This window comes from Vulpes vulpes, chromosome 14 (genome assembly GCF_048418805.1).
Source record: "Vulpes vulpes isolate BD-2025 chromosome 14, VulVul3, whole genome shotgun sequence".
Taxonomy (NCBI): domain Eukaryota; kingdom Metazoa; phylum Chordata; class Mammalia; order Carnivora; family Canidae; genus Vulpes; species Vulpes vulpes.
The window spans coordinates 133,002,244-133,015,522 of NC_132793.1; the positions used below are offsets into that span (position 1 = coordinate 133,002,244).

Here is a 13,279-nt window from a genome sequence, read left to right on the forward strand (position 1 = left end):
GTTCTGGGATCGAGTCCCACATCAGGCTCCCTGTTCAGTAGAGAGCCTGCTTCTCCCTCTCCCTCTGCCTGCCACTCCCCGTGCTTGTGCTCTCTGTCAATGAATAAATAAAATCTTTAAAAAAAAAATAAAGTGTTTAAAAGCATAAAGTCTATGGAGCTACATTTAAAACTGTACACTTGCATAAGACATAGTGAGCAAAGTAGAATTCGGATTCATCTGCTATGATTAAAAACCTATGTGTCAAATTATATTTGCTAGTTGGGGTGGAATCGCAGGTAGGGTCTGTCCTCTCATTTTTGGTAACACTGTTTCTTTCAGAGTCTCTAAATAATTTTCATAATGGTAAATGCCTTTAAGATTAGAAAGATTAGATCCAAGTGCTTGCTTGGAACAAGGAGTGGAGATATTTTCCATGCCAGGGCTGAAAGCCTTCATAAAGGCAGTCCATTGCCCAGAAAGCTCAAGTAGAAAAGTGTTATTACAACAGAGGAAGCAGTGGCCACTCGGTGACCACACATGGTGATGGTGACAACGAGGTTAACTTCAGAACCCAAGGAAATGAATACAGGAAAGTGGAAAGGAGAAGCAGAAGGAGTAGAGGGCAGAGACGGGAAGGAGAGCCGGTCAATTTTACCTTGAAATCAGCACACTCACCCACACAGACCTCAGTATCTCTGCTTCTCTGATACCCTGCCACCACGGACACACCTCCCTTCAGAGCTCCTGGCATCCTCTGAGTGGCACAGTAGAGTGTACATGACATTCCACTGACCAGAAGAAGCGACTGACTTCTCTACAACCTCTGAACAAAACCCCTGTTCATAACAATGACCCTGGGGTACCATGGCATCTTCTGGTGATGGTAAAGGTCAGGTCAGTCTGTCTAAGACCTAGCTGCGCTGCAGGATCACCTGGGAAGCTTGGTAAAATGTGGCTTCTTGGGGCTTTACTCTCTTATTGAATTTAGTAGGTTTATTTTGGTACCTAAGAATCTATAGTTTTAGTAAACCTTAAGAATTACTTTTAGGAACCTCGGGATTAATTCACATATGGTACAATTTTAGTGCTTAATATAGCCAGTAATATTTTCATTTACTAAAACTGATGGATAGTCTGATCAGAATATTTATGTAAGCGGAATATCCATTTGTCAACCACGTCAGAAAACAGAATTTTTACTATACCTGGTAATCCAGCATGCAGAAGCTTGGAAAAAACTGACGAATTCGGGATTCAAAAAAATAGGGGAAAATCCAGAATATGGGTAGTTCTTTGTGACTGCTACCTAATGAATCACAAAAAAGGAGAAGAAAATAAATTGTTATCTAAAAAAAACAAAACAGCTGTAACTGCAAACCCTCTAATATTAGGAGAAACTGCAAGTGTTTTCAATGCACTTAAATCATACAAAAGAAGAGAATGTTTACCAGAGTGTCATTTACAACTTGACCTTTCCCAAAAGTCAATGGAAATGTGCTTTTACAACTAAACACAGTTATAAGGGGTATATAAAAGCAATCCTTACATGCATATCACTATAGTCTAAGTAAAGGCAAAGATATCACCAATAAAGTGGGAAATGACAAGGAGCCTTGCTTGGAAGCCCCAAGGTCACTGTCATGCGGTGGCAAGAAGTATGGGCTAGAAGGCAGAGGATCTCAGCTCTGCTACGACTCGTTATATCCATTTTCAGGGATGAGTCAATCTTTCCTGAAGCATGGGAGATTCTTAAAAAACAATCTTAGTCAAGAATAACCTTTATGACAGATACAAGATGTAGCTATTATGTAGCCCAATGCCAGGTACTTTCTATATATTACCTCCTTACAATAACCCCTAGAGTTAGGCACTAATAATCCCATTTTACAGACAGGGCAACTGATGCCATAAGATTTAAGGAATTTGTTCAAGTTCAGGCACCTATTAAGTGCCTGAACTCAAATTCAAGTCCACTGAGCACTTCATTGCTTCCTCAATTAACACTGACCTTATCTGTTCTAATAAGTGGACTTAAGACTATGAGTCATGTTTCAGATTTCTTTTGCATTCTCTCTCCAAAGCACACTATTCACATAGCACAATTAAAGGAGAAGCTTGATGACAAACTCCTGACACTCGTACAGTTTTTCAGTTTGCAAGCGAGAAACTAAAAAACTGACTGTGCCAGCTAATTAGACAATTAATTACTCTGAAGGCCTAAGGCACTTTTGAGCTGAATAATAACCCCCAGCCACTAACCCACCTCTATCTCCGTGGTATCTATTTGTCACAGATAATCACTCACGGCTAGCGCATACCCAGTCATCCTACCCAAACCATGGCACAGTTTAGAGCTCTGAGCCAGAGGCTGGGGGCCCTCCTGGAGCTCTGGACGAGACTTTAGGAACATGGAACGTAAGGTCCATGAGGGCAGGAACATGTGTCCATCTAGTTCAGTACTCTATTTCCAGGACCTAAACAGTATCTGAACACAGGGGCCACGCAGTAAATATTTATTGAATAAATGACAACAGTGTACTGCTATTCCTCATAATGTTCCCTTACGCTCACCTACGAGTCATTTTGAAAACACATGATTAGAATAGTGCAAAGTGTATCATGCTAATGAAGTCTGCTACCTCCTCAAACAAGCCTGTTTCTAAAAACACAAGAACCCAAGACATGTATATTTTATCAGTGCTCTGATTCACTGAGCTCTGCTAATATTTGACAGGAAGTAGATACACAGATACATGTTTATTTTGCAGTAAGTAATAAATTACACACCTTCGCTTTGACCTTCTTTCCACATAGCAATTAACTTCTTGAATGTAACAGCCAGAGGTTCAACCAAGCCACCAAAAGGAGGATCTGTCACCATAATGACTCCCTCACCTTTATCTTCCTGTAAAAATGTTCTGCATACTTCAAGGGCAGCCTGGAACAAATAAAAATTCATTTCTAAATGAGGACTAGAGGGAGGCACTTCATCCTATTTGGAGAAAGCATGAGGCTCGGTCCCATTGTTTCTACTGAAACTTCATCCATCCTGCCACCCCAGAGTCCCTCAGTGACATCCAGAAGCCTCTCTCATTCGGCCCCCATGAGATTTTATCTTTGGGTTCCTTGATAAGTAGGTTTTTAAAATTGCAAATTCAAACACCATCACTATCAGAGGACTACACATTTCAAATGGTTAAATTAAAAAACTAAATTTAGTAACCTAGGAGAGAAAAACTCATTACCCATGAAGACTATCTAAAACGCTAAATTCAATCCCACAAACAGAAGCAGGGACTGAGCCAAACATTGGAGACACAAAGACAAATACGACCTATTTTTTTCCTGTCTGGTTTGTCCACCACCACAAGTTCAGTTTAATAAGAGCTACACGTTACCAGTTACCTCACACATGTTTTTGAGCACCAGGTACAGGACAGACATATTCGGACATGCACGGTGAGGAAATGAATGAAAGTCCACAAATAACAAAGCTTATCCAGGCCATGAAACCATGCAATTAACACATTTTCCCAACAGACTAACTGAAGTGTTTTTAGTAATTGTAAAATTAACATTACGCACTGTCTAGGATATTTATTATTTTCTGCTTTGGGAGAAGTTAATAAGAGATATACCTATAATCCTAACTCCAGTCTACTGACTTTGTAGTCGTTTTCGAGTACTCATCTATAAAAAGCAAATCAACACAGTATACAAAATAGCCCGAGACTTTAAAGCTTAATGGCATTTTAAATTTTAATAAAGCCATATGTACTTTATAATAAAATATATATTGTTCTTCCACTAAATCAATTTAGAAGACTCAATTGATGAGAGGAAAAAAACCACAACACTCTAATCCCTTTTCCCTAGGAGAGTCTTTATTAACTTCCTACTGGAAGTCCTAGAGCAAGGGATGGCGTGTCAAGAAGGTTAATCATTTTTCAAGTGCTGCCTGGCACTTCCTTAACCTGCCTTCACAAACAAGGACTTAAAGTACAGACATTGTTATTGGAAAACTTCCAATTCCTTAGACTTAAAAGTAGGAAAAGAAAAATAAACAAGTAAACTAAACCTAGACTCTTGGCCAAATTAAAAAACCAATAGAGTATGTCTGTTTGCAGGTAAGAATCAATGGTGTGAGGTCCTGTCATGACCTGCTGAGGGTCCTAATGTTGACCACCTATAGAAACGGAGGCTTGCTTATGCCACCAGTGTTGACAGTACTTTAACTCTTCCCTTCATTTCAATCATCATTTTAAAAAGTGCTTGGTACTTTATTTTTCTTTTTAAAAGATTTATTTATTTATCTATTTATTTTAGAGAGCCCGCGAGTAGAAGGGAGGTGTAGGAGGGGAGGGAGAGAGAGAAGCAGACTCTCCGCTGAGCAGGGAACCTGATGCAGGGCTGGAAGCCAGGACCCTGGGACCATGATCTGAGCCAAAAGCAGACACTTAACCAACTAAGCCACCCAGGAGCCCCAAAATGCTTGGTACTTTAAATAACCATCCCCTGTACATACTTCAACTTCCTTGACCATTAAGGCATATGACATTTTCTATTACCTTAAAGACTGCATGATTTTCTATGAGAAAATCCTGCGCAGGGAGCTCCTGCTTTTTAATTCAGTGGGCTGTGAAGTGCTTATAGGCATCAATGGAGGCTTATGTCCTCCAAAGCGCCCTGCACACCTTCACAGGCCCCTGGTAGACGCTTAAATACTCAAGTGTTTGATCAGTGGATGGTAAGGCTCCACTGAAAACCTTGACTCAGAAAGTAGGCAGAAAAAGGGCAGATAGTAAAATCATCCAAGACAACAGTTTTCTGTAGATCAATCTCTACAGTTGCAGTGCTATTTAAGGCTGCTCCTAAAATATAGAGAAAGGAAAACCTGGGCTAGACGATTATTTTCTTCTGGGAAAAATAAAGTGGAGCTCAGTCTTGGCAGCATATTCCAACCATTATTCTAGAAACTTATAAGGTAATTCCACAAGCTTTCAATAAAAGTTAAAAAGAATTTCCTAGGAAAAGGCTGATTACATGTTACATTCTTAAAATAGAAGCAACAGTCAGCTGTTAGGTATTCAAATGTCATTTCACTCTTATCTCACCATTATTGTTCAAGATAGAAAGCAAAATCATGGTATGGCATGAAAAACATAGAAGAATGAAATACAAAGCCAGGCCGGACCACAAGGTCATCTCTGACTTCTCATCCAGTACACGTACCACCAAATCTCGTTTCCATCTGTGAAATGACTACAGAATCCACCTCTCTCTTCCCCACCGCTACTGGCCTAGCTGAGAAGTCCACTGTGGTCTGTTGTCAAGTGAGTCTGCAATTCCTCTCTCTCCTTCACACTCATCTAATCGGTTCTCAAATCCTAGAGATTATCGACCACATAAGCCCTTTGGGAAACTGTGAAGTATGTCTAATTCTAACTGCTGTTTATTTCATATTTGCTTTCCACGGCTATCGCAGCTAAAAAATATATATCCCAATGCTGACTGAGGCTCATGGAAGGAGTACACCATTGGCTAGACTGGATCAGGAGACTCTTTTCCAATCCCAACCAACAATTCAGAATTTGTTTTCCTTGTCTGGATACAGTTTTTTAGTTTTGCTTGGTTTTTGTCCTATTATTTGTTAATAACCTAAAACAACATATACTTCTACATGGCTCACAGTTTTTTTTAAAAATTGATATACATGCATAGAAGGATATGTGCTTGTGGTAGTCTTGATCATCTCAAACAGTTGCAGCCAACTTCCTGTCAGGTATGATTACTTGGTTGGATATAGTTTTTATTTTATAATAGGACTGGCGAAGAGCTCAAACTAGAAGTATCAGCTCTGCTATGTTGTTTATTTATAGTGACATTACTAACATCGTATTATTGAAAGAAGCTACCCCTGCTATACATGGATGGTCTCCTCCATTATCAACATTCCCCACCAGTTGGTACATTTTCCACGACTAATGAACCTGCACTGACACATCATTATCACCCAGAGTTCACAGATTAAGGTTCACTTTCGAACCTGTCTAATTTTTAAGAATTAGTTTAATAAAACTATAAATCCCCTTAACTGCAACATGAAATTTACAAGGGAGGCAGACATCAAACAACTAACCACAGAATTATTTAATTACGGCATCATATAGCAACAAAGAAGAACCTGACTTTGTCTGGGGCTCAGAGGAGGCTAGAGAAAGTGACTTGGAGGAGAGCTCTAAAAAATGAGGTGAAGTTAACAAGGCAAAATGAGACTAGAAGGCAGAGGGAACAGCATGGGCAAAAGCCTTCATGATGGAAAAGCCAGTTCCAGGTGAAAGTCCTACATCCTGAACGTGAACATAACACCAGAGCATGGAACAGTAAGATGGATGGCGACAGAGATCAGATAGGGCCAAGCCATTGGGGCCTTGGTAGGAAAGTGAGTCTGTATCCAAAAAGCGGTAAAAAGTCACAGAAGAAGAATAACACAATCACTTCTAGATGCTCAACACACACACAGTGGATGAAAAAAAATAAATACCAATAAATGGTGAACAGCCATGATTTGATCTTGAAGAACTCTAAGCAAATAAGAAAGGAGGTACTCTTAAATTTGCTCTTCCACAATAAAAAGGATAACGGTAATAATTCTTACCTTTCCATCAAAGAAGTGATGGTTAAACATGTTATAATGGCAAAAGCTATCTTCCATATAAAACTGTGAATACCTGTAAAATAATTTGTTACTGTAGTTATCTGTCCAGTTATGGCTACACAGTAAATAAATACAAATTAAAATTTTAAACTATGAAATCACACCTTTAATAAATTAAGCAACTTCATCATTCCTTAGTTTTTGGAAATAAAGGATACTTTCCCCATATCCCAGGGAGTCAGTGATAATGAATGGATATCAAACTTAAATTATGTTCCCAATAAGCCAGTGAAAAAAACTACAGAAGATGCAAATATAAAATGCACAACGTACCTTCAGACTATAGAATTATACAGAAACAATGAGATTACTGATAGATTGTTATGCAATTTAAGTTCAAGATGGGTTGGCAATTAAAATACATCTCTCATACTTAATAATTTTAAGAAAAATACTGAATCAACATTTCTGCTCAACAGCTGTTAATTATATTCTGTGGTTAACAAAAAAAATGTTTAATACAAAGCATTTCTTGTCTATTGCAGATTAATTCTATAAAATATGCTTCTCAATATATATATAACAAAAATAAGTATGTGCATTTCATATTTACTGAATTAGTGCCAAGAGAAAGAGAGATATTTATTTACTGACTGAACCATTTTATTCTTCTAACATCCTACTTTAAAATACAATCAGTAATGAATGAGGGATGCCTGGGTGGCTCACTGGTTGAGCATCTGCCTTTGGCTCAGGGTATGATCCCGGAGTCTCAGGATCGAGTCCCCACATCGGGCTCTCTGCATAGAGCTTGCCTCTCCTCCTTCTGCCTGTGTCTCTGCCTCTCTCTGTGTCTCTCATGAATAAATAAATGGAATATTAAAAAAAAAAAAGTAATGAATGAGTGTACCAGCTTTGTGCATTAACATTTTATAAATTTTTGCTAATTTACTAAAAAATCATAGCACATTATGGTTTAAATTGGCATTTATTGATTTCTTACAAGACTGAATTTTCTGTACTCTTTAATTGTATTTGTATTATCTGTCTTTATGTCTTTCCCATATTTATGTATATGGGTCTTGTTAGTTCTTGCTGAATTCTGAGTTTTTTATATAATATAGAAACTTCTTTATTATGATAGAATTCTGAACTTCTAAAATTTTGCTATAAACAATTCACGTAAGAACCACACCACCCTTCTATAGAATTCATAACCTAGTGGAAAAAATCAGGGACCCATGCTGAGTTACACAACTTCTTTAACCAAATCATGAGAGTGGCACTTTGCTTCTACTTCTGCTCTGTCCTCCCTTACTATTCATAACTGACTCACCCCCCAGTGAAAGCCCTGCTTTATCCTCTCCCTATTACACCGTGGTTAAAATGGGCTCTAGGGGGCGCCTGGGTGGCTCAGCCAGTGAAGTGTCTGCCTTCCTTCTGCTCAGGTCATGATCCAGTCCCATGTCAGGCACCCTGCTCAGCGGGGAGCCTGTTTCTCCCTCTCCCTCTGCCTCTTCCCCCATCCTCACTCATGTTCTCTCTTGCTCTCTCTCTCAAATAAATAAATAAAATCTTAAAAAAAAAAAATGCAGGCTCTACAGTCAGTCTGGTTTCAAACACTGGGTCTCAGGGCTCCTGGGTGGCTTGGTCGGTTAGGCATCCCACTCTTGATTTTGGCTCAGGTCCTGAAATCAGGGTGGTGGGATAGAGCGAGACATAGGACTCCAAGCAGGTTCCCTGCTTGTCTCTCTGCCGTCCCTCTCTGCTCCTCCCTGTGATCACTCTTGCTTGCTCACTCTCTCTCAAAATAAAATCTTTAAAAGAAAACACTAGTTATGTCACCTATTACCTAAGTAAACTTGGTGAGTTATTTAACCTATCTGAGCCTGTTTTTCATCCACAAAATGGAATAATAGTGTCTACTGCATAGAACTTAAGTGTAAGTGAAACGATGTATGTAAACTGCTTATATATAAAGGAGCTACATAGCATATACTGAAATGTTAGTCATTGCTATTTTAATAAATATCAGCTATAATGATTTATGTCTTAATTCCCCTCATATTAGGGAATTATGATTATGTCCAACCAAAATTTCTCCTCCTGTAGTCTAAACCCATTTCTTCTTGTTCTGTAGAGACAGAAGAACAGCTGTTCATTCTAAGTACAATGTCCCTTAATATCATTTGAGACACTTAGTACATCTGCTGATTCCATAAAACATAAATTTGCACTGAAAAAATAAGAGGTTTGGGTAACTGAAAAACATTCAAACTATATATTTTAACCTGATGAACATTCCAAAAACTGTGGACAATGTCAATTATTAATAAACAAATGTCTTCCTAATAAACTAAATTCCAAATAACTGATAATACATAATATCAGTTATTTTATGTATATCTCAATATTAGTACCACTGTGGGTCAACTATCATTTGAGGATTTTCTTCTTTCTTGCATTGCTTTGTAACAAAGGAAAATACAATCCCTTTTAAAATATATTCCTACTCCCTTTTCACCTTTTTGTATTGCTTCTCAAAGACACAATAGTCATTTTTTAAAAACTAAAAACGAAAATTTTATTTACATAAAATTCAGCCTAGCACACTTGTCCAAATCATTCTGGGCAGCAGTGGGCAGAGTCAGAGAGAGAATAAAGCCAAGATTTCAGCTCTGAGTTTCCATCAGATACAAACAAGGGAGCATAATTTTTCATATTTTAAATTATGAAAAATCACTGAACATTACCCTCTTAAAATGAAATTGGCCTCAAAGAATTATTCTCTCTATTGAATAAGGCAAACAAAACCAATCAGAAATGCATGCACTTGAAAACTGCAAAAGGACATTCATTTAATTTGGCCATTCATTCTCTTTAAATGAAAGTCAGTTACCAAGTGTGAAACATGCTCTATACACAGGAAATGTAATCAAGAGCTGAATAAAATTAGTCCATGAAATGAACCTAAGAAATTCATTTTTTTGATATAACTTTATTTGGATGATAGTTTGCCAAATAGAGCTTCACATCCTTCATGCTAAAATTGGAGCATTTAAAAATCCATCTTAGCAAATGTTAACTTCATATCTTAGAACAACCCCCCCCCCCAACAAAGAGAATATTTATAGCATATGTAACACTGGAATTGAGGCAGTTCTCTGAAGCCTTGGACAGACCTTTGGTAGGGCAACAAACCAAAAAAGTGTGAAAAGTAACTACTCACTCTCACTCTGTATCACATAGGAACTTTTTCCTGATTTAACTGTGGTCCTAGCAAGAAATACAAATCAACTCCATACCCTGTAATATCATGAGTACAGGCAACAGATACAGTTCATTCTGATAACTACTGTGTTTTAATAAATGAGCTCTCTCTCTCTTTTTTTAATTTATTGTGGGAAGGGGGAGGGACAGAGAATCCCAAGCAGGCTCCTTACCCAGCTCAGAGCCCAACACGGGATTCAATCTCACCACCCTGAGATCATGACCTCAGCCATGAGTGGTACACTCATGTGGGACAAAAATCAAGACTGGGACACTTAATGGAATGAGCCACCCAGGTGCCCCAAAGAGCTCTCTCTTAATACCCAATGTCAACCTTTTACAGAACTGACTCAGTATAAAAGCAGCTAAGCTGATTAATACAACACCTTCAGTTTTTTGTTTCCAAAACACACATATATAGATATGAAAGAAAAAAGTATCAGTACATTCATCTTTTTTTTTTTTTTAATTTTTATTTACTTATGATAGTCACAGAGAGAGAGAGAGAGAGGCAGAGACACAGGCAGAAGCAGGCTCCATGCACCGGGAGCCCGACGTGGGATTCGATCCCGGGTCTCCAGGATCGCGCCCTGGGCCAAAGGCAGGTGCCAAACCGCTGCGCCACCCAGGGATCCCGTATCAGTACATTCAGTAAGTTACAAAATAACTTTATGCACATCCTCTACTCTGTCCAAGAGATTTAAATATACAGTCCCAAGAAATGTAAAACTATAAGACAAATAGTTTAAATGAAAAATTAAGGGTCCAAATAAATCTTTCAAATTAAAATTTGAATTCAGCTATGATGAAAAGAGTTCCAGTGAGTGGTTGTACAACAATGTGAAGATATTTAACTTACTTAACATTACTGAACTGTACACTTAAATAACATGGTAAATTTTAACCTATGTGTATTTTATCACAGTTTTTTTTTTAAAAAGTTAGGACACTAGCAATGAACAGTACAAAATGAAATTTGAAAAACAATTTAATTTATAATAGCAGCAAAAACAATATTTAGGAATAAGACACGCTAAGACTTGTATGCTGAAAACTACAAAGTATCATTTAAAGAAATTAAAAATGACTTAAATAGGGCAGCCCTGGTGGCCCAGCGGTTTAGGGCTGCCTTCGGCCCAGGGTGTGATCTTGGGGACCCGAGATCGAGTCCCGCATCGGGTTCCCTGCTTGGAGCCTGCTTCTCCCTCTGCCTGTGTCTCTGCCTCTCTCTCTGTGTCTGTCATGAATAAATAAATAAAATCTTTAAAAAAAAAATAAAAATAAAAATGACCTAAATAAATGGAAAGACCTCTTATGTTCAAGAACTGGAAGACTTAATATTAAGATAGAACTAGCCTCCAAGTTAAAAAAATGCAATGAAATCCCTATAAAAATCCAAGCTGGCTTTTTTATAGAAGTTGACAAGCTGATCCTAAAATTTATATAGAAAGGCAAGGAACCCACAATATCCAAAACAATCTTGAAAAAGAATACAGCTGGAAGACTCACACTTTCCAGTATCAAAACTTACTACAAAGCAACTGTAATCAAGACAGTGTGGAACTGACATAAGGACAAGCATAGGTCAAATGAACAGAATTAAAAGTCCAAAAAAACCTGCATACATTTATGGTCAATTCATTTTCAGTAAGGTACCAAGACAACTCAATGAGAGAAAAATAATTGTTTCAACAAATGGTGCTGAGGCAACTGGGCATTCACGTACAAAAGAATGAAGTTGGACCCCTACCTCACAACGTAAATGAAAAACAACTCAACATAGATCAAAGACCTAAATGTGAAAGCTAAAATCATTAAATTCTTAAAAGAAAACATTGTGAAATATTCATGACCCTGAATCTAGCAATCATTTCTTAGATATGACACCTAAAACACAAATAACCAAAGAAAGAGGAGAAAAATTGGACACAAAAGTGAAAAGATAGCCCATGGGAAGGGAGAAAATATTTATATATCATAAACCTAGTAAGGGTCTAGTATCCAGAATATATTAACTACTCTTTCAATTTAACAACAAAAAGATAACCAATTAAAAAATAGGCAAAAGATTAAACAGACCTTACTCCAAAAAGATAAACAAATGGCCCATAAGCATATGAAAAGATGCTCAGCATCATTAGCCATTGATAAAATGCAAAACAAAATCACAATGAGATACCACATTAGACAGACAATAGGGGTGCCTGAATGGTTCAGCTGATTGAGCATCCACTCTTAATTTCAGCTCAGGTCATGATCTCTGGGTTATAAGATCAAGCCCAGTGTTGGCTTCCACGTTGGGGTCCGTGTTGGGCATTGAGCCTAAGATTCTCTCTCTCCTTCTAGCCGCCCGAATGGAGACAATAAATTATTGTTGTATAAGCTACTCAATATGATTATTTTGTTATTGCAGCCCTCGCAAATTAACCCAATACCCACGAGATAATAAAACCTATATTCATATAAAACTTGTACACAAATGTTCATAGCTGCATTATTCAAAATAGCAAAAACATGGAAGAAACACAAATGTCCATAAATTGATGAGCATATAAACAAAATCTGTTATATCATTGTAATGGAGTATTTATTCAGCCATAAAAAGGAATTAAGTACTCATACATGCTGTAACATGGATAAACTTTGAAAATATCATGCTAAATGAAAGAAGCTAGATAATAAAAGCCATATATTGTATGATTCCATTTTTATGAAATATCCAGAATAAGCAAACCTACAGAGATAGAAAGTAGATTAGTGGCCGCCAAGGGCTGGGGGAGGAGGAAAAGAGATCACTTTATTTTTTTTAAAAGATTTTATTTATTTATTCACGAGAGAGAGAGAGAGGGAGAGTGAGAGGCAGAGACATAGGCAGAGGGAGAAGCAGGCTCTACACAGGAAGCCCGATGTGGGACTCGATCCCCGGACTCCAGGATCACGCCCTGAGTCAAAGGCAGATGATCAATCACTGAGCCACCCAAGCATCCCGAGAGATCATTTATTAAAGGAAATGTTTTGGAATTACATAGTGGTGACAGTTGTGCAACCTTTTGAATAACACTAAATACCTCTTCTTTCTATGTGAAATATGCCTCAATTTAAAAAAAAAATATGCCTGATATATAGTGGGGAAAAAAAGACTATATGATTCTTACTTTTTAAAATGTTTGTATGCATTAAAAAGGTCTAAAAAGCCAAAATCTAAAATGTTTTGGGTGACAGTATTAAAGATCATGTCTCTTTAGAAAGCTAAAAAAAAAAAAAAAAAGTAAACCAGAAGATCCTTCAAATTTGAACAAGACGAGTCAGTTTTTTTCTAGTTTGTGTATAAACCAGCCCACTGCAACTAAACCTTGAAAAAAAAAAAAA

At 37.6% G+C, this 13,279-nt stretch overlaps 1 protein-coding gene across 18 annotated transcripts in view; it reads right to left on the reverse strand.

Moving 5' to 3' along the window:
• ZCCHC4 (zinc finger CCHC-type containing 4) overlaps positions 1-13,279 on the reverse strand; it is a 50,887-nt gene that overhangs the window by 18,502 nt on the left and 19,106 nt on the right. For all 18 annotated transcript variants that reach the window (XR_011997225.1, XR_011997221.1, XR_011997219.1 and 15 more), the window contains 3 exons: positions 6,641-6,713; positions 2,770-2,920; positions 1,188-1,288 (listed from right to left, as the gene is read on the reverse strand). Coding sequence is in view for 11 of the 18 variants with exons in the window: in XM_072737970.1 (XP_072594071.1) it covers positions 1,188-1,288; positions 2,770-2,920; positions 6,641-6,713 (325 nt within the window). In the remaining 7 variants the exon portion in view is untranslated. The remainder of the gene's footprint in view (positions 1-1,187; positions 1,289-2,769; positions 2,921-6,640; positions 6,714-13,279) is intronic.